Source organism: Euleptes europaea, chromosome 3 (assembly GCF_029931775.1).
Source record: "Euleptes europaea isolate rEulEur1 chromosome 3, rEulEur1.hap1, whole genome shotgun sequence".
Classification (NCBI taxonomy): Eukaryota; Metazoa; Chordata; class Lepidosauria; order Squamata; family Sphaerodactylidae; genus Euleptes; species Euleptes europaea.
In genome coordinates, this window is record NC_079314.1 from 91,307,236 (window position 1) to 91,333,366 (window position 26,131).

Here is a 26,131-nt window from a genome sequence, read left to right on the forward strand (position 1 = left end):
GTGTGAAGGTTGTTTAGTTTAGGAGGCTCAGCTGAGCAACAGTAGCTGAACTGGAATGGGGGGGTGATAGGAGAGGGGGGTGCTTTGAGGCTCAGACGCTGGAGCCGCTGCAAATTAAGAGATGTGGTAGCAGACCAAAGACTTTAGCAGCGGGAGCTGCTGCTGCAGGCTGGGATTGAGATGTCTTGGATTGTTGGGGTGGGGGGAATGGCTGCAGTGAATATGGATCGCAAGCCAAAGGTTGTTTGTCTTGCAGAGCATGTTGGGAAACTGGTGATATCTGCTTGGACAGTTCCTGGTTGCATGCCCCTCCCTCAGAGGGAGGGAGATGCATTCTCTTTGTTTCCCAGTCTGTTAACTCTCTCTCTTCCTGCCTGACTTCACCCATCTGTTCAATTCCATTTTTTGTTTCTCTTTGCCCACTTAATAACAAAAATGAAAAGCAGGGAGAAGGAAGAAAGGGATGGTGTTGCTGTGCTGTTGAATGTGAACAGATACCGGGGGGCGGTGTTAACAGGTCTGTAACTTAAAATTTCTAAGACTCCCTTGTGAAAAGTGCCGTTTTCACTAAGGCTGAAAAACGTTAATCAGTTTGTAAGACTCTTCCCCCCCCCTCATATGAGCAGTTTGAAACAAATGGATTCTGAAACTTGCAGCCCACACAATTGAGTGAGACAAGGGTGGGGGAATGCTGCGTAGGATTGTTGATTTCCAGATCTCTCAGATCACTGAAGCATAAGGTCTCTGTAGCTTTTACATCATTATGAAATGTCACAAAGAATGAGATTGCTTCTTGGGACTCTTCAGAGTCTGCATTACTGCATAATCTTATTTGCAGTGAAGGCTACTTTCCTTTAATTCTATGTGAGGCGACGAAATGTGGATTCTTAAGAGTTTAAGTCTGTGATGAGGTGGTGTATCCCTAATATGTTCTGCCCAGGAGTATTCTGTTCTTTCTCTCTCAAATATCAATCAGACATCCACCGGGGTGGATTTGGATTTGGTGGTGATTTGGGAAGGGGCTGGCAGAGGAACTGTGTTGAGGAAAATGGAAGGAAGCTTTATGAACTTTTACCTGTCCTGCATAAATCCTTATTGCAAAAAATTCCAAGGTGGGTTGTATACAATCAGTAGTAAAATCATAATTAAAACCGCCAGTAAAAAATCAATAGCAAGCAACAAGCTGCGGCAAATTGTAACATCATCAGTTAGTAAAAGCCAATGACCAGCGGAAAAATTAGTCAATTATAAATAGGAGGGCTACATGCGTATGTGAAGCAAGACTTCCAACTTGACATAATCAACCCAAAAACCTGATTGAGCAACCAAGCTTCCAGTGCCAAAAAACTAGCAGAGCTGTGTGCCAGGTGAGTATTGGTGGGGAGGAAGTTTCAAAGGCCAGGTGTCCCTGCAACTAGGGCTCCATCTCTTATATCTCCCTGACTTTCACCTGAAGCTGAGTAGCACACAGGGAAGGGCCGCTGCAGAAGCTCTTAACTGTGGGGCAGGCTTCTTTGAGAGCCAGAGGTTCTTTAAGCATCCTGGTCCCAGCCCAGCACTATGAATTGTGCCCAGAGGCAAATAGGCAGCCATTGCAGGTCTTTCAAGATTGGCAAGAGGTTCCCAATAGTTTGGTGCCACTTCATTTTTGCACTACTTGACTTCTGAACCGTCTTCAAATATTGCTGCGTAGAGACCATGATGAGAGAGTGCCCTGTTGATGTGATCAGGTCCTAGATGATCCAGTAACGCCTGTCAAGGAAAGGTTGCTGCCAGCAGGCGAACTTAATTTGGGCAAATGCACTGTATGCTTCAGAGGGGATCTGAGCCTCCGTTGTGGATGGGGAGCTAGTAGTATCCCTCACCTCTGAATAGTGATGAAGTCTTCGCAGTTAGAGAAAGCAACACAGAAGTAGTCCTGGAGGCGGAAATGGGTAGGGACAAAGGTTTAGAGTTGTATGTTTGTGGAGATGCTGTTGGCATTTGATGGTTGAAATTTCTATGGTCTTTGCTCCAGCGTTGTCACCTGCAATCTTGTTTTAATACTGCATGCACAGTCAGCCTGCGGCACAGTTGCCACAAATACCTCCTGTAGCAGGGACATGTGGCAAGATTTGAAAGGCACATGAGGGGTTGCAGTTTTGTGTGGTCTCGTTATGGAAAGGTAGGGGTGTGACCTGCTTATTTCTCCCACGCTGTGCTGCTGCCTGTTCGTTGGCCCAGGAGACTGGAGGGAAAAACACCCCAAGGCATGTAGGTTTTTTAGATACTGCACTGCTAGGTTGACACATCTCCCATGGCAGATTGGACAGTGATGTACCTGCCCCCAAAAGCTTGGCCACTATCTTCCTACTCATACATCCCTACTATCTGCCTCTTGCTCACATCTGTCCTGTTAACCTAACTGGCTGTCTCTGAAAAATCTCATAGGTGACCAAAGTCCTCAAATAAAGGTATTCAGAAGAGTGTACTGATTTAAGTATGCAGTATAAGCAGGTTTGCATAATTGGAGGCTAAGGTCTCCTTGGAACCGAATTAGGGATTTTGTATGCTATTTTTATGAACAGTAACCTCTTTGTAGCCATTAGGCCTTCATTTTGAAGGACAGATGGTTTCCCCTGTTCAATCGTTGTATCACTTGTAGGATTGTAGACCTTCTGCTCACCAAAATACCTTGTACGGGGCCACTGATGTTATAAATGGATTCCGTTTTTCCTGAGTCTGCAGACGACAAACCTGAACCAGTGACTCAGATGCCAGCTCCTGTGTGCTCTCGGTCTCCCTAACTCCCGACTAATCTCGTTGGGATTGCCGCTCTAAAGCTGAGTGACAACACTCCTTAAATGTCAGCATTAACTTTGGTTTGCTGATCTTTTTAGCAGATTGAATGAGAATCAGCCCCTTGGGAGAGGTGGGGAAGAGGACAAGGAGTTCCTAACAGAGAAAGAAACGCACTGGAGAGAAAGAAGGGACTGTGAAGATAGAGGGAAACCAGAAGGAGCCTGAGGGATGTGTAGATTGTGTAATACCAGTCCTAAGGGGGAGGTCTCTCTCCCAATGCGTAATGCAGGACGGTGATAAGATAATGGCTGGGTATTTAATAATCGAAACGTGCATTATGTAAGGTCCATGCTCCGTCTGTCTTGCCCAAGCAGAGGTGTTCTTTTGTGTACTGAGTTGGAGTATCATTGCCTTGAATGTACACCTAGCCTCAAGGGCTACTACAACTAGAATGGAATACCGCAGCTTTGCCTTAACAAAATTCACAGGCAGAGTGGTGATGCCTGTGTGTGTGTGTGTTCTCCTCTGAGGCAAGGGCATCTTGATCAGTGGGTTGTTTTCCCTCTACATCCGGGTAGGCAGGACCAATTTTTTAAATTTCCTGTCTCCCTTTGGCGGGAAAACAGCCTGCAGGAAGCCAGTTTCCGTCCTGCCTCTTCGGGTAGAGCAGGCATCTTCGCACAGCTCTGTTTCTTAGGAATAGATTAGGAGAATCCTGTCAGTGTTCGTTGCTGTCTTGTGAGTCCTATCCTTTGTGAGTCCTGTTCTTTGTGGTTTCCTTACCTCCCACCCCTCCTTCCCCCTCCTCTTGTGTCTTCTTACCAAGGCACAAAGCTAAGCTCTTAAAATGGCGGACGCCATTTCAGTTAGGGAGGATGACCTCCTCTCTGAGAAGGACTACCACAGAGGGCTGGTCAATCCGCCCGTATAGAAGCCGGCTCTCCCAACGGCCGCGATTGTGGACCCTTAGGGAGCTCTATTCAGCCCGCGGAGCTTCTAGCCCCTGAGGAAACATCCCTAGTGCAGCTGAAAGTTAAAAAGGCGCGAAAAGCTGCGCCGGCACACTAGGCAAACAAGAAAAAGAAAGGCTCCCTGCGAACCCACTCGCGTGGCGGCAAGAGCTTCGCAGCCCTGAAAGCCGCCCCGAAAGCTGGGCGAAGGACGCCCGACTATTCCCCAGACGCCCCGATATTGGCCCCCAGCGCTCAGGTGGCTTCGGCGAAGGCTGCGGCATTCCTCCCAGCGGGAACCGGTAATTTGGCGGCGGCTCTGTTTCCCCCGGCGGGAATTGGTAACCCCCCTCCCTCCTTCTCGGCGGCAGTGGGCGGCCATTTTCCGGCGGCGGCTCTGTTTCCCCCGATGGGAGTTGGTAACCCCCCTCCCTCCTTACTGGCAGCAGCGGGCGGCCATTTTAAATCATGGGAACAGGCAGATGATTTAGTTAACTCGGCCCTTCGAAGGCAGTGGCAGGCATTTCAAGCATTCCAAATGCGCCTACCCCTCTCTGCTTGGCCGGCTCCTTACGGGCCACCCTCCACTTCCTCAAATCAGTCAGCTACTGCCAGGGAGGAGGATTCAAGCCCGGGCACCTCGGGGATCCCTATGCCTTCCCAATGGCCCACAAAAGCGGCCTTAAAAAATAGAGTGGTTGAACCGGGGGAAATTCATCCCAATCAGGCCAAGTCCCCAGCCTCCTCCCTAGAATCTGGGGAAGAGGAGCGCGAGGAAGGGGAGTTCGATTCAGAGGAAGAGCCCTCTCAATCCACTGATCAGCACACCAGATTATTCTCTGGAGAGGACTATCAGGGTCTGCTGGCCAAGGCCATTTTAGCCCTGGATCTGAATGAGGACATGGAATCCTCTGAGGAGCCCAAGTCCAAATGGAAACAAGGAGTCAAAGAATGTTTTCCTAGACAGCAGGTTCACACCAACCTGGTTCCCTTTCCGGAATTTTTTATTAGGAGGAGGAGGAGTGGGACAATAACCGTCAAATTCCCCCTAATATCCGGAAACTGTACAATCTCGCACCACACACCATGAATATGCTGAAGGTGCCCTTAGTGGATGCCCCGGTACTGGACTTACAGACCCCAGGGCTTGTCCCAAAGACGGAGTGGGGTCTCTCAGGGATCAATTGGGCAGAAAGTTTGATTCCCTAGCGAGAAAGGCTCAAGAGGCCTCGGTCTTAGCCATCCAATCTAGTGCCACTACTTCCATATTCGCCAGGGCCTCATATCTGTGGGTAAAGAAAATAATTCAGCTTGTCCCTGATGACAGTCGCAGGGTGGTAGGAGGCCTGGAGAGGGTCCTAAATGCCATCACCCTTATGGCGGATGCCTCCCTTGACACCATGTCATTTGTGGATCGGTCTATGGCATCGGTTACCTCTCTGAGAAGGGCCCTTTGGTTGCGAGCTTGGCCAGCTGATTTCAAGGCTAAGACCACCCTGATGTCCTATCCTATAAAGGAGGGTAGGTTATTCGGTGACAAGCTCAACGGTATCCTAGTCGAGACCAAACATAATAAACAAGTGCTTCCAAAACAAATCAAAAAGGATCAACATCCTTCTTCGTACCTCTCCTTTCGTTCCTCAAAAGTGCCTCCAAGGTACAGGTCCGATTACCGGCAAGCATCCTGGACTAACACCAGATCCTTTCGCAGGGGGGAAAGATTTCAAAGGCCCCAGGGTCAACATTCCAGAATGGACAAAGGGGACAAATTCCCCAAAAATAACTCACAGTGATTCCAGTCCCCTTCAAGTAGGCGGGAGGCTTCAGGAGTTCACTACACAATGGGCCCTATCCAATCCAGACAAACGGGTCTCCAAAATACTCGCCCAGGGTTATCTCCTGGAGTTCATTTCACAGCATCCCAATCGCTTCTTACGTTCCCCTGTCTCCTTCAGGAGAGGCAAGCACACCAGGACCCTCACAGCTATCCAGCACCTGCTTCACATCAGAGCTATCGAACAGGTCCCCAGCCACGAAAGGTGCCAGGGAGTTTACTCCATTTTCTTTACGGTCCCCAAAAAGTACGGGGACTGGAGTGCCATCCTCGATTTAAAATATGTCAACAGGAGGATGGCATACAGCCCTTTCCGGATGGAAACCTTAAAGTCTATTGTGGAGTCCCTACAACTGGGCACCTTCATGACGGCTGTGGACCTTACCGAAGCCTACCTACATGTACCCATACACCCCCTGCACAGGCGGTACCTGCGCTTCGCGTATGGTCACCACCACTTTCAATTCAGGGCCCTCCCCTTTGGTTGGCCTCCGCTCCAAGGGTCTTTACAAAGATCCTGATCACGGATCTCAGACAGGAAGGGGTCCAGGTGCATCCGTACCTGGACAATATCCTGATCTGTGCTAAAACCAAGGAACAATCCCAGACGCATTCAGCCCGAGTTCTTTGGGTCCTCCAGGACCACGGGTCTCTGATAAACTTCAACAAAAGCTCCTTAAAACCCTCTCGAAACATGATCCACCTAGGAGTTCGGATCAATTCAAAGAACAACTCTCTATCTCTTCCCAAAGAAAGGGTGGACAAAATAGTGGCCCTAGCATCCGCCACAGCCAAATTAACATCTACCAGACTCATGTCCCTGGCGAGGCTCATGGGATTAATGGTAGCCTGCATAGCGTTGGTTCCATGGGCCCGGTTCCATTCAAGACCACTGCCGTGGTTGTTAACGCCCACACCAGAGGGACATAGCTCAGAAAAAGGTCAAGGTCATTCACATCTCCTTCAAGGTCAGGCAAAGCCTTCGCTGGTGGTCTCTTCCAGCGAACCTCCGAAAAGCGACTCAGTACATACACGAAGAGCCACTTCAACTATTCACAGATGCCAGCCTAGGCCAGTGGTCGGCAAACTCATTAGTCAACAGAGCCAAATATCAACAGTACAACGATTGAGATTTCTTTTGAGAGCCAAAACGCCTTTTAACAACCATTCATGCACGGGAGGTTTTGCCTTGAATTTGCTGCTCTCTAGATGCACATTTTCCCCATCTGCATTCTCAAAACTCTGCAGGGGGGCTTATTGTTGAGTTTTGAAAATCTGGATGGGGAAAATGTGCATCTGAGTGGCAAATCCAAGGCAAAACCCCATTCATAAATGGCCAATTACCCCCCATGCAGAGTTTTGAGAATCTGGATGGGGAAAATGTGCATCTGAGTGGCAAACCCAAGGCAAAACCTCCCGTGCATCAACGGCCATGCACAAACGAGAAGGAGAAAAGCTATCGTCACCTGCACACGCCACCCCCCCACACACACACACGGTGCCACACGAAGCTGCCTAATACTGAATCAGACCCTCGGTCCATCAAAGTCAGTATTGCCTGCTCAGGCAGGCAGAACGATGTTCTAAAGCCGCTGGGAGTCCCAACTTGGGAGGGGGAATCCAAGCAGGATGTAAATTTAAAAAAGGGAGGGAGACCTGCATTTGCAAAAGCCCCCCCCCCCAAAATGTGTAAAGCTGTCAATAAAACCCAGGGCGTCCAACCTCTGGGATCTGTCATTTCTCCCACACTTTCGCTCAGGGCGAAGGTCTTCCCCGTGTCCCCCCCCCCAACGCGCCCTTAACGCATTCAAACAAAACTTTCCCAAACCCCCGAAACTTGGCAGCCAACTGCACCCGACGCCAAACTCCCGCTGGGAGACCCCCCCCCCAGGCCAGGGGTTGGGGGTCTGGCTGCCCTCCCTCCTCTCCTGCCACCCCCCTTGATCCTGACCCCAGACCGGGAGGGGAGGGGGGGAGAGGGTCCGGCAGCAACCTCCTGCAGCCCCCCCACCCCAGATCTCCCCCCGCCCCCACTGACCGCGCCTCCTTCCAGCTGGATCCAGCTATTGTGTACCACCCCGTCAGATCGTGCCCCCCAGCTAAGACAGGAGCCCCCCAACCCCCGGAGAAAGTTGGAGGGGGGTGCGGGGCGGCTCACGAGCCATGGTTTGCCGACCACTGGCCTAGGCGGTTGGGGAGCTACCCTGGAAGGACAGTTAGCCCAGGGCTGCTGGTCACCCCAGGAGTCAAGCCTCCACATAAACCTATTGGAACTGAGAGCGGTAAAGCTGGCTCTGCTGGAGTTCACTCTGATGCTCAAAACATGTCATGTCCTAGTAAGGACGGTCAATACCATGACAAAAGCCCACATAAACAAACAGGGCGGTTCAAGATCCTCCTCCCTACACCAGGAGGCATCAGCGATCTTCAGATGGGCTCAGTCCAACATTGCATCAATTCGCGCAGAACATATCAAGGGAGCCCTCAAGTTCAAGCCGATTGGCTAAGCTGCCAGTTCATAGACGAGGGAGAGTGGGCCTTAGACCAGGACGTATTTCATCACGTAACAAACAGATTTGGCATCCCTTCAGTAGATTTATTCGCCTCAGACTTAAACCACAAGGTACCAAGATTCTACTCAAGGTACTTTTATCCAAGGGCAGAAGGGACAGATGCGCTCCTGAGCCCATGGCTCCGGGGTCTACTCTGCTCCTTTCCCCCACTTCCCATCCTTCCCAAGGTCCTCCGCAAAATTCAACAACAGAAAGCCAACGTAATACTGATAGCTCCTTTCTGGCCTCGCAGACCTTGGTTTGTGACACTGAGACGGATGTCGTGTCAGGAGCCCTGGAGGATCCCATCGATGTGGGGCACCCTGCGTCAGGGACCTCTGATCCACCCAGACCCCAATGGTTCTGTTTGACCGCTTGGCACTTGAATGGCGATCTCTCTTAAATTGTGGTTACTCGGAGGACGTTGTCAATACTATCCTTGAGGCTCGAAGACACTCCACTCAATGCATATATAACGCGTCTTGGAAGGCCTTCGTGCGTTGGGCAAGAAGGAAGAAGGTCAGTCCACTCCAGCCAGGTCTTCCCAGAATTTTAGAGTTCTTACTAGAGGGAGTATGACTTAAGCTGTCAGCCTCCACCTTAAGATGACAGGTGGCAGCTTTGTCTACTTCACTTCTCCGAAGGTTTTCCAACATCCCAGCATAGACATATTGCCGCATTCCTAAAGGGAGTTTCCCAGACTCAACCCCCAGTGATTCACAGATTCCCATCCTGGAATCTCAATCTCGTTCTCAAGGCCCTCACCGCCCCTCCCTTTGAGCCTCTCAGGTCCGTGTCACTGAAGTACCTTCGCATGAAGGTGCTCTTCCTCACAGCTATCACCTCAGCTAGACGCGTATCAGAACTCAGAGCTCTCTCCATTCGGAAAGGTCTCTGCGTGTTACATAAAGACAAGGTGGTTTTGACTCCTGATCCCACCTTTCAACCAAAAGTCAACTCCCGCTTTCATAAGGCTCAGAAGATTAGTCTACCATCCTTCTGCCCCAAACCATCGGGGCCGAAGGAGACTTCATGGCATTCCCTGGACTTGCGGAGAGCCCGCCGTATTTTCATTAATCAAACAGTGGAAATGAGACAATCCGACTACATGTTCATAGGGATAGCTAATCCCAATAAGGGAAAGAGAATGTCGGCTGCAGCGGTTAGCTACACTCTCAAGCTGTGTATCGCAGAGGCGTACAGATCAAGTAACACTCCTGTTCCCGGTGGCATCACGGCACATTTTCTTTGCAGTGCGGCCACTATGACCACATTCGACAAACAAGCCCCAGTGGAGGAGATTTGCCGGGCGGCCACTTGGTCTTCCGTTTCAACCTTTGTGAAACATGACAGGATCAACACTTGGTCTTCATCTCAGGCTGCTTTCGGCCGCAGAGTTCTGCAACATGTGGAATAGAATTCTTGGCCCACCCAGTGGAGAGCTCTGTAAAGTCCCACTGATCAAGATGCCCTTGCCTCAGAGAACGGTAAGGGCTCCTTCTCTTCTGAGGCGAAGGGCATCTTGCCCACCCGGTATTTTATTTCAAGCAAGGGCAATTTGCATTTTGCATTTCTAGCCCGTCCCTAGGGACGGTGCTTTGCATGTTCATGTTATAGTTCAGACGTTCCGATGGTTCATCTGTTATACTGTTGTTGTTCACAAACATTTTACGTGTGAGTTCGTTCTTTATTCCTGTCAATTTAGCTAGTCAAGCCGGTAACTGGCTTCCTGCAGGCTGTTTTCCCGCCAAAGGGAGACAGGAAATTTAAAAAATTGGTCCTGCCTACCCAGATGTACAGGGAAAACAACCCACTGATCAAGATGCCCTTTGCCTCAGAAGAGAAGGAGCCCTTACGGTAAGTAGCCAAGGCTCCGTTTCCTGTCCTCGGAAGATCTGTCCAAATGATTGCTTCATCTACATCTTTTCCTTTGGAGCACTTTCTTTTAAGCTTCCTTTTCCTTTCCTTGGTACACCCGCTCATTTTATATTTCCAATTTGTTGTGGTGGTCTTGTTCTTTCTTCCCCACTGAGCCAAAATATTGCTAATGATGCTAACGCAGGAATTTGGGATTTTTGTCGTCTTCTTTGTTCATCTTGCGGTTCCTCTTTACAGCCCTTTGTTGCTTAACGCGTATAAGAGGAAACGGATGTTCATTTTCATCAGCCAATCCAGCTGTGTAGATAAGTACCAGAGTCTTACTAGCTTGCTTGCCCATGATTAATTTCTGAAGACAGGTGCTGGGATTCAATCCTGCCTGAAAGCCTTTCTTCCTAATCCCAGATGTGGAGGGGCAGGCTATCATTTCTCACTGGATCCAGATAAGTAGATGTCAAATAAAGAGAAGCACATCTATACATTTTCCATGGTAGACTTCCAGAAATGAATGTGGGTTTAAGGAGGGGACCCAGTCTGAACTATGCTGCCTTCCTTGCCTGTACATGTCTTTTTCACAGGATACTTTTGATCTAGGGTGAGTGGCTAACTCCAGACTGCATTGAGCTACTGAAGATCCTGATTGTTTTTGTTTTTTGTTTTGCTCTTGGAAGTTCACATCATCTTGTGACTGTAGTTCTGCCCATAGATTCTTAATCTGATCGGAAAGTTCGAGAAGCAACAGAACTATACAGTATCTCTATACTCCATTCCTCTTGATCTTTCAATTTGGGAAAGCAATAAAATATTTCCATGTTCTGTTTGCTTTTTCCCCTCTTCCTGTGGCTTTCCTTTTTTTGTGAACTGTTGAGTTGATGTTGTTTTCTGGGTATTGTTTTCCCATCAACCGACATCTGAAACCAAGCTGTACTTCCAGTTATCAAGTGTTAAAAATATTTTTCCCTGCTGGCCACAAGGTAGTGTATAAAACAACCATTTAAAATGGCATTGGCATAGGCATAAAACAATGACTCCACCTCCAGAGTTACTAAAAACAAACCTCAGCAGATGATTACCGTAACACAAAAACAACAAAATCCAGTGAAATGCTGCTAAACCTGAGGAGAAGCAAACCCATTTTCGTGGCACCTGAAAGATAAGACCAAAGTGTTTGAGGAGGTAGAAGATCTTAACTGTATTCTATCTTTTGCTTTATGTTAAGGGTTGGGAATGGTGACGTTGGCTGCAAAGGTTGCTAAAAGATAGGTTTAGTTCAGGTCCCTAGGTTATGTATTTTCCATGATGGCTTTGCACAAATATGGCTTATAGTACTAGGCACAAAACATCACTGCTGTAATCTTTTCCCCCCCCAGCATACCTGTAGCTCTGTAATTATGTAGACCTTTGGTGGAAGATGCAATGTCTAGTGAAATCTGTACACAAAAATCTCCTGAGGATTTTCATTGGCCAGGGGTAAAGCTGTGACATTTTTTGTAGCCCCTTACCTTCTCCCATGCCCAGTAGAAGCAGAGCAAATTATTTAATTGCACAGTTTACAAAATTCCACTTTGGACTTTTTTTTTAAAAAAATCACAGCATATGTACCCCGACACATTTTTGGCAAGACTAAAACAGAGTCTTTAACCAAGAAAGCCAAAAGCTGTAAGTCCATTACAAGCAACATATACATATGTTTTCTGATCAGACACATCTGATCAGCTCTGCTTGGCATTTTATAGACGAAATAATTGCGTATCTGGCATCCTGGCACCTTGTAGTGACTTGCAAAATAGTATAACCAGAAGGGAGAGGAATGAATCTTTTGAGGTACTTGTTAGCAATAGGTTGAGAAGCTGGGGAAGGCGGTGGAGAAGGAAAATGTCCTTCGTGGTCATTGAAAGCTTTTGTCTTTTTCCTAGCTTTCTGCAACTACAGGGCTAGATCCCAAGGCTATATTTGCTCAATTACAACAGTGCAACAAATAAAGCCCTAAAGGTAAAGGTCCTCTGTGCAAGCACTGGGTCATTACTGACCCATGGGGTGACATCACATCACGATGTTTACTAGGTAGACTGTGTTTATGGGGTGGTAATTGCCATTACCTTCCCCAGTTGTCTCCACTTCACCCCCAGCAAGCTGGGTACTCACTCATTTTATCGACCTCGGAAAGATGGAAGGCTAAGTCAATCTTGAGCCGGCTGCTTGATAACCGACTTCCATCAGGATCGAACTCAGGTTGTGAGCAGAGCTTTTGGCTGCAGTACTGCAGCTTACCACTGTGCATCATGGTGCTCCTCAATAAAGCCCTACAAAGAGCTCAATGGCATATATTACATATTGTCCAGGGGAATGAAAATACTGTGTTAGAGTCTTTAGGAAAAGTTCAAACTGGGAGATGTGCTTATAGCCAGAAGAAGGGTGGCCCCATACTATGCTTTAAAAATGTTATTGGGCTGTTTGAATAGTTTCGGTAGAGGTCAGTGGTCCACATTTTCCACCCCCTTATAAGCAAACTACTTTAGGCAATGTTATTGGTGGTGAGAATGAAGGGGGAGGGGAGAAAGTAATTACTTGTGGAGGAAAGTGGGAGGACTACGCTTCTCTCTTGCCAAGGCATAAGGTGGTACTTCCTGTCTTGCCACACAGTAATAAGACCACCAGAGGTATGTGGAGTAAGATGGGGGGTCAATCCCGGTTGCCAAAGAAACTGGGCCAAAGCTCTGTGAGCATGGTTTCCTTGGCAACAAGGTACCTTCTTGCACCAGTGTAGATTAGAGGCAAAGCATTGTGGGGTTTTTGTTTTTTTTTTGCATTGACTGGTGTCATTACATAGTCAAACCTGGTTATGTGGCGCTGTGATACCATCATGTCCCCTACATGATCCCTGGGAAGAAGAGAGCCTGGATTAAAAAACAAAACAAAACCAAGGCACCAAAGTAGCGGCGGCAGAGCAGGGAAGGAGAGCTGCTATCTGCTGCAAATGGCAGCGAATAAAGTTGCTGCTAAAATTTCAGGAAATATTTTGTTTCCCCTGGGAGCTCTTACTTAGTCTCCATGTAGAGAGTGAAAACTCAGTGCTGCCCTAATTTCCAGCTTTGTTAAAAATTTGAAAGTATTCGCTATATTGGCTGCAACTAAGATCTTTACCAAGAAAGCTGCATTTTGCCACAGAACAAATGACGCATACTTTGCATCGCCCTGGAGATGTACAGAGCTACTGAGGCTCACCACTGTAGTCACTACAAATGCTACTTCTGAGAGTTTTACCATGCATTGCCCACATTTTCAGGCCTCTCTTCAGCCATTTGCTAGCCCTCATGACTGATTCAGAAAGCTGAGGTTCTCAAGATGCATTCTGTGTGCCATGCTGAAATCTGCACTTCATTCTAAAACTTAACTCCACTAATAAGGTAGAAACAACTTTTGCTGCACAGAAGGCATGGTGTTCTGATCATAGCGGATTTTGTGGCAGTATCGAGTTGAAGTGCTGATTCATAAGTAAGGGCTTGGTCAAACCCAGATTCTTTATCCAGATTGAGTTAAGTTTCTCTTCATGTCACGAAACCATTTCAAACAGCTGATGAACTAAAATTCATCTTGGAAAGTATTTAAAACCTCTTTTCTTTAAAAAAAAAACCCTTCATGGCCTCAAATGCCTTCTGAAACGAGTCTTGAGTTCCATTGGGAAGTTGCTACCACTGTGAAGACTCCATTCCTTACAAATGACAACTCCGCTGCTGATAGAAGCAGAATCCAGAGCCTCTCCAAAAGATCAAAGGCAGTGGGGAGGTTACGCGTGTCCTTTTATTGAAGAGGAGGAAGAAGGAAGAGTTGGTTTTTATACCCTACTTTTCTCTACCATAAGGAGTCTGAAAGCGGTTTACAGTCCCCTTTCCTCCCCAACAACCGACACCTTGTGAGGTAGATGGGGCTAAGAAAGGGCGGAGAGAACTGTGACTGGCCCAAGGTCACCCAGTAGGTTTCATGTGGAGGAATGGGGAATCAAACCCGGTTCTCCAGATTAGAGTCCACTGCTCTTAACCACTACATCACATTGGCAGCCTAGTCTGTTCTTAATCTGATCAAAGAAGGAACAGTGTGACAAGGTAATGGTGGTGTGCCCCCTGAGGTAGATATGTTAGAGCATGGCTACTGTGGACTGGTCATGTGCCCTAGGAGGGAGTGTGAAAAAGCTGAGGGCTCAGAACTGAGTGGTGTTCATGCTTCTGTTTGGATTTAAAACAACTGGCCCTGGAGCATCTTTTGAACAGAGAAGACCTCCAGTCACTTCAGCTGCTGTAGAATGCAGCTGTCTGCCATTTTATCTGAGGCAAGATGCCATGATCATACTCATCAACTGCTCTGGCTACCGATGGACTTCTAAATTCAATTCAGGATGCTGGTATTAACCTTGGGTTATATTTATTAACTTTTCTATTGATCACTTTGAGTGCAAGGAGGTGGGATATAAATCCCAAATGTGTGTGTGTGTGTATGGCAAAGCACTACTTTCCAAATGACATGGATCTCTTGGCTGTTCTTGTAGCACTTCATAATGTGTTATGTCCTGTTTTTCTTGTGACCCCTAGGTAAGTTATAACACATTTTAGCAGTACTGTCCTGTCAAGAGGTATCTGTTCAGTGCCCCTCAAACCTGTATGTGTTAGCTTTTTTCTTTTGAAACGACAATATCCTGAAATAAAGGCTACCCCTTAAAATGACATATTCGGCAACTTCTAGGTTGAGAGAGTATGTGTGGCAGAAGCATTGCAGCCTGCTAGGCCGTGTCTGCTTCCATTTTAGGCTAGTGGAAGCTTACAGGACTGTGTCGTTGTGAGGAAAAGACGGCCCACTTTTCCATTCTCCTTTCTCTCATAGAAAAAAGCGCTCTATTTTTTAAAAATAGGACTGTGTACTGCACTAAAACAATTTCTGGTTTGGGTGGCAGCTAAATTTGGCTGCTGCCATCCCAACATTTAATTAAATGAGAAATATAATAGTATCCTGTGTATGTGTGTGTAGAAGTCCCTGTGAGGTTTAACGTTAGTGAATTTTTTTCCTTCAATGTTCTTGAATTGATACCCAAGCTTTGTGTTTGTGTGTATACGTACGATTATATTTTAGTAACTGTTAGGAAGCTAAAGAGTGATTACTAAATAGATGGGGCGGATGAGATAGTATGACTTTCAAAAAGGGGAAAAAAGCAGTTCTTGGTCTGTGAATTATTCCACTGCATAACAATATCCCCCGTTGTTTGGAAGTAGCGTTACTGTGTTATCTCGGGGTGTGAGTGAGGTGCAAAGAACAGGAGCTACTCAGCCAGAAGAATGCCCCCCACTGGTAGAATTCTGATTCATAGCATTGACTAAGCAGATGTGCTTTTGCTGTATGGTCATGGAAATGTGGGGGAGGGCAAAATGAGTGTTCCTTACCCTTCTAGGATGGTGATCAGGATCTGCTACCTAGTCTCCAGTTGTGTTGCTTTTCACTGAATTATTGTGCTGCTTAATGTCTGGCGGTTTTTCTGCAATATTTATTGCGGGATTTAAATTGGAATGCTGCTGCTTTTATTTCCTTTTTATTGACCTTTGTTAATTATTCAGTTGATGTTTTATGGATTTCTAAAGAAATGCTTCTGGTTCTTAGTTTTAGCCTAACTATTTATTGAGACCTTGGATTACGTGTATTAAATATTTTTCTTCTCAAGAGAAGATTTTTGTCCCATTGCAAACTTGAACCCCTGAAATGGAATGTACTTGCATGTTTAAGTTGGTTTCTTATTCCAGTGGGCCATTTTGCACATTGTACAGCTAAAAAATGAAATGTGTGAAATACAGGTAGTGAACTGCTTCCTTAATCTATGAGAGCTCACTTCTCAGTTTCACAGATAACAAATTGAGGTTGAATAGTTCTGAGTTGCCCAGTAGCAGCTGGCAAATCCATTATTATGTTGGGAATTTATCCCAGTTGTTTCTGGTTCGAGTGCATGCATTATCTATTAGACCCTTAGTTACTAGTATCCCATTTTTCTTGTGAGTATTGCTGGTAGACTGATGACCTGGACCCATATGGTTCGAGGTCCACTTATGGCTTCTAATGCATCCTTAGGAATGGCTTCTTTACATGGACTATCACTTAAATGTCTCCTGTTGCTATCTCATAATTACTTACAAATGATCCTTGACTTATAATGAACAGGCTAAAACATTTGCTGCCCCAAATAATTTACATTATGTGAGTGCTATCAGTGGCATGGGACTATGTATGAGAGCAAAGTAGTAGTTGGCTTTTATTGGGCAAATGTGTATTGGTAAGTGTGTTTTATGCTGATCTGTGGCTTTGCATACAATACCCCTGAACAATTCCATTAGCTATAGGTTCCTGTTTCTTCCCTGCTTGAATTCACAAAGTGGTTTTCTTCCCCAAATTTATAGATACCAGCACTTTCAGATTTCTACGAGACCAGAATTTAAAATTCATAAATACTTGGCAAAGCAAAAATATTGGGAGCAAAGTTTTCCATGCTGGTAATAATTGGGACCTATGTTCTTGTGAGATTTGTTTACGTGTCTGCCTTGACCCAAGAATGTGTGGTGATACCTTGTTGTTCTCTGTTCTTACACAGGTGCCAATATAGCCACAGGAGAAGAAGTAGCCATTAAGTTGGAATGTGTCAAAACCAAGCACCCGCAACTCCACATTGAAAGCAAATTTTACAAGATGATGCAGGGAGGAGGTAGGTTCATAGAAGAATGAAGTTGCATTCTGTAATGGTAACATCAAAAGCTGTTCTTGAATGTTGTTGCGTATAGGGGGAGCAGGATGGTTTGGGGCCTGGTGTCTAATGCCTGCCTCTCTCCTGAGTCCTAAGGGGCGTGTGTGTTTTTTTTCCTCCCACCCCTGCCATCTGGTCATTTTTAGTGGGCATCCCTTCCATTAAGTGGTGTGGTGCAGAAGGAGACTATAATGTGATGGTGATGGAACTTCTGGGACCCAGCCTGGAGGACCTCTTCAACTTCTGCTCCCGGAAATTCAGTCTCAAGACCGTTCTGCTCCTGGCAGATCAGATGGTGAGTTCTCCTGAAAAGCTTTGGCTCTTGTCCTTCATTCCTTATGCTCCTCCCCCGTTTTGCTACTGTGCCACCCCTTCACAGCAGTGGTTAAGAGTATTCTAGTGCACTTTGGCTCTGTTTGAGTGAAGCTGAAGAGAGTGTCTGAAAGATCTGGAGAAGCACATGATCATGTAGAAGAAAAAGCAAGTGGATTGCCACGGCAAAGAAAGAGTCTTATTTCCAATTTCTGAAGATAATTGGGGAAGGGAGAGTGGGATGCCCCGGCTGAGGGCTTGTATAACTTGGGCCTAGTGGCCTCAAAGAACTTGGAATACCACTTAACACATCCATGTTGGTAACCATGGGAAAATCCTGCTTCTGCTGGTTCCCATCCTCTGGCTGTTGACAAGCTCTTCCTTCAGCTCCTGGGATCCCACTGGTCTTGTGAATGAGCCTTGCTTTTAGCTTTCAAAGTGCAGGAAGCTGGACTGAAAGAATTGCTCTAGCCCCCTGACCTTTCATTATTACAGAGCTCTCCTATCTCTGTGTCTTCTTGCTGTGTCATTTGTTGTGTGGGCGATAGATAGACTTTATCAGTTGTGTTAATTTCTCCGCTCTTCCCAACCCACTTCCAGATCAGCCGCATCGAGTACATTCATTCCAAGAATTTCATTCACCGAGATGTGAAGCCAGACAACTTCCTTATGGGGCTCGGCAAGAAAGGCAACCTAGTGTACATCATTGATTTTGGCCTGGCCAAGAAGTACAGAGATGCCCGCACCCACCAACACATCCCCTACCGGGAAAACAAAAACCTGACTGGCACAGCGCGCTATGCCTCTATAAACACCCATCTTGGCATTGGTGAGTATGTGTCTAGAAGTGAGATTCTGGAGGACATGGTGATGGAGAGATTCGTGAAGGCATACTTTGCGTTGTAACTTTGGCCCTAATGCCTGAAGCAGAGTTCAGAAGTGTGTCATGACTTTGGTGTAATATTGTGCGCGTCAGCAGTGTGGCAGAAATAAGATTTTTTGAGTGTAGGTTTTGTGTGGCATTCCTAATTACCTGTGTGTGTTTAAGTCCTAATGTTTGGTTTGGTGCCAAGGGACATGAGGCACAGAAGAGAGAGCTCATCTTTGGCTCGGTGCTGTCCAAACAATGGGCGCTTCTCCTTTGGCTATGGGTAGAAAGAATCCTTTGTGATGCTGTGGGTTGTTTTTGTACTAGTTACCCAATAACCAGGAATGCTAGCAAGAAAACAGATAGATGACATGGGATGGGGGGCGCACAGTATATAAAGCCATTTTTGCTTTTCTGAGCTGCTAGCTGGGAACTCCTTTCGCTTTAATTCCAGTCAATGTTTGCAGGATTATATTGCAAGCTCTACTGCTTGTAGGATATTGAGCTAGTTGAGCAGCATCTCTCCACATAATAGTGAAGGGCTATTGCATTTTTTTTAAGGGCCCCTTCAAGCCAGCTGCATGTTTAGCAGGGAATGAGGTGCTTTATTGGAAGTGTAAGTGAGGATGAACTTGCTCTAGTCATCTTAAATGGGAGACATTCCTTTGGAAAATATGACTAGAATAATGTCATAAAACGACACGTGCCTGGATTCTCTACCTAGATTAAGAAAGCTCCCAAATAAACTTAACCATAAGCCCAAATGTTTAGTTTAGTTTTTACATTCTCCATGACTTTGGATCTTCCCCCATTGCAAAGGCTGAGCTTCTCCAAGACAGTCTCTAGCTGGTCTCTTAATTCAAGTCATTTCAGAAGCTTTTTTAAGTTTCTAGGAATCAATCTGTTCTTATGCAGGTTTCAAAATATGCAGAATATTGAAGCAAAATTAGCTTTCCTTGCACAGCGATGTGAAGGCCTGGAAAATGGGGGGTGGGAAAGGTTATTTCCCCTAAGAAATCATTCAGTTTGTCCAGTGGAAATCTTGAGGAAATGCTTAAAAAATCTTTTCTATGAAATATTTTCTCATTTGGAATGAATGAAATGCTTTTGAAGTTTTAACTTGCTCAAACAGAGCAGTCCTAAAGGGGGGGCCGAGCTGCTCAGGAGCCAGTGTGACCACATCGCCGGCCTAAGGGTCACTTGTGCCATCTAAAGTGATACGAACACCAGCACAGGGCCACTTATGTCAACCCCTGGGAGCTGTGTGGCAGGGCAAGGCTCTGGTGCTGGTGCTGCCTCTCCAGCAGTGTTTTTCCGGAGGAGGGCCTCGCGCCAATGGCCTTGCGCCAATGGCATTCCCAGGGGCGGAGCTGACATTAGCTCCCAAAACTCTTTTGGCTTGGGAATGCCCCTTTTTGCAGGCACTGAATTATGTTGTTTTTGAGAACATGATGAGCCATGCGCTGGGAGTGCTGTCAAGGTTGGCCCCAGACCATTTAGGTCTTGCTCGTTTTAACTGATGCTACTGAAAGTCATGGGGATCCATTGCAGAATCTGAGGCAATGGCCTAACATGCTTTTAGGGTCCTTCACCAGCTTAAGCTTTTGGATGATTAATTAGTATCCTGGGCAGCAAATTATTTGATGATCTCATTCAACAATGAATGAATACTTAACTAGGCTGTCAGTAGGGACTACTGGCATGACTCTGTAAAATGGCCATTCTGTCTTTCCTAGCTGTACCATTGCAAAAGCATGAGGTTGCCCCCCCCCCATTCCTCAAAGTACAGATGTGGTCTGTTATAGCCCCCTGTGACTTTCATACATGCAAGTAATTCCTGCCTTGACAGGAAGTTATTGGATAAGATTTTTATTTCCTGTGTTGTAACTGATGAAACAGTGGTATTGCTGCCGAAAAGATTGACTAGCCAAGTGCTGTAAACATGGTCTGCATTGCACCTAAGTCAACAGAAAGGAGATGTTATCAAATGTTCTGCGTTTTAAAGGTTGCTAAATACTTGTCCCTCTTTCTTAAGGAGACTCTTTTTTTTTAAGGTTTATTAGGGGATAAGCCTCACTCTCTTGCCCTTGAATAATTAGATTCTTGCTGTTTTTGTTGACAAAATTACCAGCAGAGCAAAAGTGACCTGTTCCTGAACAGATTCACAACTGTGTGAAGGGTTTTTGATAGTGATGGCAGAAGTAATTAGTCTCTTACCTTTGTTCCTCGATGAATCAGCAAGGTGTGGAAGCACTGGAACAGACCTTCTCTATGATGGCAAGCGTTTAGGAAGATGTTCTTGAACCATGCAAGCTGACTACTGCTACAATCTGGTGGTTTTTATCATACACTGTTCAACTCAACACAGCTGGCTGTGTTCAACCACTGTGTAACCTGTGGTTGTTTCCCACCAGCAACTTTTGCTGATTCTCTCCCCCCCCACCCCCGTCACTGCAAATCCCAACACTGTGCTCCAGTGTTGTTCAGAGAACCTACGGGTGGTTGCTGGCAGCGCTGAGCTTATAGCCAGAAGGAAGACAGGAAAGTCCTTTCCATGGGCCGTTCTTGTTTAATACAACCAGGCAACTCTGGGATACTTTCTCTTTTTTATAGTTTATTACCTAGCTTCATAAACTGTCGCCTAATATCTTTCTTAAATATCGTTTAACCCACCCCTGCCCTTGTCCATCCCCCCCCCCATGTGGCTTCAGTTGGTGATTTTCAAGCCTCATGTCTTTCTGCCATCTGTCTCCAGAGGAACCCATACATAAAATTAATGGTTGCAGAACCTGTTGCATAGGGCACCAGTCAAGCCTGTTGGAAGAGTACTTCCAGTGCTCCCCTGTAGGGAAGACTGTTAATAGTAACAAGCCGAGAAATCACAGAACTAGTGGATAGCTCAATCCAGGTGCCAGCCAGCATACCACAGCAGTGAAAAGGGCAACATTTATGCTGAGTATTATTAGGAAAAGGTAAAAAAAGGTAAAGATCCCCTGTGCAAGCACCGGGTCATTCCTGACCCATGGGGTGATGTCACATCCCAACATTTACTAGGCAGACTGTGTACGGGGTGGTTTGCCAGTGCCTTCCCCAGTCATCTTCCCTTTACCCCCAGCAAGCTGGGTACTCATTTTACCGACCTCGGAAGGATGGAAGGCTGAGTCGATCTCGAGCCGGTTACCTGAAACCGACTTCTGTCGGGATCGAACTCAGGTCGTGAGCAGAGCTTTTGACTGCAGTAATGCAGCTTACCACTCTGCGCCACGGGGCTCGTGTTATTAGGAAAGGGACTGAAAGTAAAACAATCTTATAACGCCCTTGTATAGATCTATGGTGTGGCCTCCCTTGGAACACCATGTGCAGTTGTTGTATCTTAAACAGGACATTGCAAACCTAGAAAAAGTACAGAAAAGAGCAGCCAAGATGATTAGGGGGTTAGCACACCTTTCCTATGAAGTAGACTTTTCAGTTTAGAAAAGAGACATCTAATGGGGGATGTGATAGAAGTTTTATAAAAACTACGCATGGGGTAGAGAGAGTGAACAGAGAACCTCTCCCAAAATTACTTAAACTTGAAGGCATCCAATGAAGCTGATGGGCAGTAGATTCATGACAGACAAACGGAAATACTTATTTACACAGCAAGTAATTAAAATGTGAAAGTTGTCCTGTGGTTGACTGTCCAGAGTAATTGGCCACTGCGTGAGAAAGGATGCTGGATGAGATGGACTACTGGTCTGATCCGGCAAGGTGGTTCTTATGTTCTATGTCCAATCCATAGTTACAGCCTGTGGAGGTTTCCATCTAGAGAGAGGAGTGCTGAGCATACAGAAAATACTAGCAGCTGTAAACCCCAGCTTGCCTGCATATGTGGAAGTTCCAAACCATGGTTTGAATTCTGAACTGTGGTTAGCATAAACCGTGGTCTGGTTGATCACTGAACTTAGAGAATGCATATGAATTACCACATGACAGTTTCTTCCTGGAGTGCTTTTCCTTCACAGCTGAAGCGGCCCTTAGTTGTAGTTCCTTCAGTCACACCAGTTGGGCATGTACTGTCTGTGCACAAAGCAATTTCAGCTGCTGTTTGTGGCTGGATCTTTTGAGCTTGGCAAATAAGCAGCTCAAGTGTTGGTTTGCATGTTGATTGACAGATGTTAAGTCTCAGCAGTAAGGCTTATCTGTTGTAATTGGTGTTTAGACATTGCTTGCTCTTCCCAGAACAGTCTCAAATTCTATAAACCTGGTGAGGTTGCCTAGATATTTAAAGATTTACCTGGTGGAAGACCTGATTCTTTTTATTGTTTACATATAATATGCTTCCGTGATGAGGAAAGCCGGATTATGCCGGCTCATTCTCTAAACTGAATAAATTATGCAAACTATACTAAATTTGGAAGTGTACCTTGCATTGTTTTCACTGTGGTATGAACTGCCTTATGGGCTCATTATGCTTAAAGGGGGGCTATAGATAAAACAGCACCTTCCACCATTAGCCACTTCTTTCTGCATTCAGATTTTTAAAGAATACTAACACACCATTGTAGTTCTCTTTTTAAGGGAAGAATCTTGACTTCATGATCAGAATTTGACATATTACATGAGAATACCCTTTACACAACTTTACTGTGCTGTGCATTTCCTTGCATACTGTGTGATCTATTTAGGATTGCTTAAACTCCGGTTGTTCGCCCTAGCTTTGGATGCTGTTGCAAAGCAGGTATTTTTCCTTCTTCTCCACAGCATCATGGTGCTTTCGTGCACCTCCTGTTTCTTCCCTGCCTTTTTTGTGATCTTTCCCAAACCTGCTTTGCTGTGATATTTTAGGGAAGATGACAGCAACTCCAGAGTGGCCCCCATGTGGATGGGAAAGTCTGGATATGCACCATTTTCCCCTGGTCCCTGGCAGTGGCCATTTTCTCCTGCCACTATAGGATTTTTTAATAATGAGTTATGAGTTTTCTTTCCTCCCCCAAGGACTCAGTTGTCACCATCCACTTATAGCGCAGTGTGTGTGTGGGGGTGTCTTTTCCAGAGACTGCTTGCGAGGGAGGGGCTGTGATTCAGTGGAAGAGCCTCTGTTTGGCATGCAGAAGGTCCCAGGTTCAATCCTCAGCATCTCCAGTTAAAGAGTCTGGCAGTAGGTGATGTGAAAGACCTCAGCTTGAGACCCTGGAGAGCCACTGTTAGTCTGAGAAGGCAACACTGACTTTGGTGGACCAAGGGTCTGATTCAGTATAAGGCAGCTTCATGTGTTCAAATGGAGTAGCATTGTTATAAAAATCTGTATTTCAGATTCTCTGAATTCCCACCTATACTGTTTTTTAAAATGAGCTGGGAATTCAGAGAATCCGATAACGCAGATTGGTATAAAAATATTCAATTGTTGATTTAAAAAACACATGGAAGTGCATCAGTGATGTGTGTATGGGGGGGGGGGTCACTGTGAGGGGACTGGGGCAGGGAAAATGAGTGGAAGCCCTGTTGCCGCTGCACTGTATCGGCAGCTTCAACAGGGAAACCACACAAGTCTGTTCCTGAGTGGGAGACTCCTTGGGCAGGCTTACCAGCCTTTCGGCCCTGGCCAGATACAACATGTCAGTCATATACTGCTGTCTTGGATAACCCTATGAGTTGCCACCATCGACCCTATACCGCTAGAACCTTTTAAAGAGAAATCGTTTGAGCGGCTTGGTGTAGGCAAGGCCTGAGGAGTCGAGGCAAGAGCTGTAATTAGAACCTGGGAAGCTATGAGGGCTGGCAATTGGCTGGCTGACAAAAGTTTGCAATTATTCAGAGTCTGGAGTTCTGTGCTTAAAATACCGCATTCTGCAATCAGGAAACCCCCAGGTCTCCTGGCTGGCTGGCTTCGTTTTGGGCTGTCCAGTTTTAACTCTGCCTTTAATGCATCCCCTGTTAAGTCAGTCTGGGCTGCATTATTTAGTCCTTGCATTTAATTTGAGAAAAGAGGAGGAGAACTCTTACATTATTTGGACTCATTTGACTCTGGTATCCTCAACGATAACAGAGCCTTCATTTAAATGTATAGTAGAAGGATTAATGTCCAGAGGAAACACAGGATGTATGCTCAGTCAAACCCTGTGCTAAAGAAGGTGGGGAAGTCTGGGAGGGGCCCCTCAGCTGGACCTGGCAGAATTGGTTCCTGGGAGGAGAAGCAAGCCTTTTGATTCATGCATTCCGTTCAGTTTTCACATGCTCTGAAGATGACTTCCAGCGTATCCTCCACCCTTGAGAGATCTGAAATAGACACCCTGAGGGGGTCCAAGTGTAGGCCTGTAACAGATTCTGTCTGAATGCTGGAGGAGGGCATAAATATATACTGGCAGTTTCTCCTCACATGCTCGCGAGGGATTCCCCCTCCCCCAAACTGTCTGGAAGTGCACAGCAGGGTCCCAAAGCCCTCTCGTTTTCTAGTACAGATAGTAGATAATGCCAAAATAAAAGGCATCGATCACTCTAGGAATGAGAGAAATGCCTCATAATAGCTGAACACAAGGGGTGTGGGAGAGAGAAATGTAAAATGCAGCACTGCTCAGTTTCACTAGTTGTGAGTGGCACTGCTCATCTTCGTTATGGGTGTGCGCAAAGTGCCGTCAAGCTGCCGCTGACTTATGGTGACCCCGTAGGGTTTTGAAGGCAAATGATGAAGCAGAGGTGGTTTTCCAGTGCCTTCCTTGGCAAGGTCTTCCTTGGTGGTCTCCCATCCAAGTGCCATCCTTGCTTAGCGTGGTGTAGTGGTTAAGAGCGGTAGACTCTAATCTGGGGAACCAGGTTTGGTTCCCCACTCCTCCACATGAGCGGCAGACTCTAATCTGGTGAACCGGGTTGGTTTCCCCACTCTTGCACATGAAGCCAGCTGGGTGACCTTGGTCTAGTCACAGTTCTCCTTGAGCTCTCTCAGCCCCACCTACCTCACAAGGTGTCTGTTGTGGGGAGAGGAAGGGAAGGAGAGTGTAAGCCAGTTTGATTCTCCTTTAAAAGCAGAGAAAATTGACATATAAAAACCAACTCTTCTTCTAAGATTTGACGAGATCAGGCTATACTATACTATTCCACATCCCAATCTCTATAATCGCGAAGGGGTTTTCAAGAGTTGGGTTTTTGCCTATCATCTGCCAGTGTGGTATAGTAGTTAAGAATGTTGGACTAGATTCGAATCTCCACCCTGCCAGGGAAGCTCCTTGGTGATCTTGTTCCAGTGACACACTCTCAGCCTAGCCTGCTTCACAAGGTTGTTGTAATGATAAAATGGAGAATGAGAGAACAATGTAAGCTGCTTTGGGTCCTCACTGGGGAGAAAGGCAGTGTATAAATGAAGTAAAGGTAATTTTTTAAAATAACCAGTGCTTTATCTCTGTGTCCAAATGTGTGAGCCTCAAGTATGCTGCATGCTGAGTTTGCCTTACCCACTGAAATAGTAGGAAGACGTTGGGCACTCTTATGCAAAGGAATATGGGTGTGCCAGCATTTGATGGCCAGCAGCCTGTCTCTGAAAATAAGGTCACTGGCAAACAGTAGTTGAAGTGATGATGGTGGGGAAGACCATAGCCAGCGCAGAATCAGGGCCATGAGGAGAAGGGGAAAAGAGAAGTTCTGAACGCTCTCCGTCTGCTGAGTCTCTCCCCCCTCCCCTTTCCTCTTAGCACAATACAGAGACTAAAACTGGGATGGTGAGGGAACAGCCACTGGTTGTTGTTCAGGGAGAGGTTCTACACCCCTACCCTCTACTGCTCCCCCCCCCTCAAATAGCAGTTCCTGCTGTTTGGCAGCAAGTCACATGTGATTATGATATTGTGAGGCTTCCAATATTTCATGAGGCCTTGGCCCAGCCAGCAACTCAGAGGCTTTGTGGGGAGGCGAGAGAGTCTGGTGTGGGTGGAGCTTGCAGCTAGAACCCAGGAATTCTATACTTCAAGGCCCATTTCCAAGGGAGGGAAGGTGGCATGGTATAGAAGCGAAGCCGGGTCTCTGCTTGAATGGGAGACTTCCAAGGAAGGCAACGGCTAACCACTTTTGCTTCTCACTTGCCTAAAGCCCCTTGTTGGGTTTGCCATAAGTCACTTGCAACTTAACTGCACATACACAGTCCCATTTCCAAGTGGAGTGTGAGTTGTGTATCTGCTTCTTACAGCATCCTGGGCTTGTCTGTGCATGTGTAGGTCG

The 26,131-nt window shown here is 46.4% G+C and overlaps 1 protein-coding gene across 1 annotated transcript in view; it reads left to right on the forward strand.

Annotated features, from left to right (window-relative positions):
* The window catches only part of CSNK1E (casein kinase 1 epsilon), a 46,684-nt gene that overhangs the window by 9,908 nt on the left and 10,645 nt on the right, over positions 1 to 26,131 (forward strand). The window contains exons 3-5 of the mRNA XM_056846300.1: positions 16,618 to 16,728; positions 16,914 to 17,062; positions 17,680 to 17,908. Of these exons, the coding sequence (XP_056702278.1) occupies positions 16,618 to 16,728; positions 16,914 to 17,062; positions 17,680 to 17,908 (489 nt within the window). The remainder of the gene's footprint in view (positions 1 to 16,617; positions 16,729 to 16,913; positions 17,063 to 17,679; positions 17,909 to 26,131) is intronic.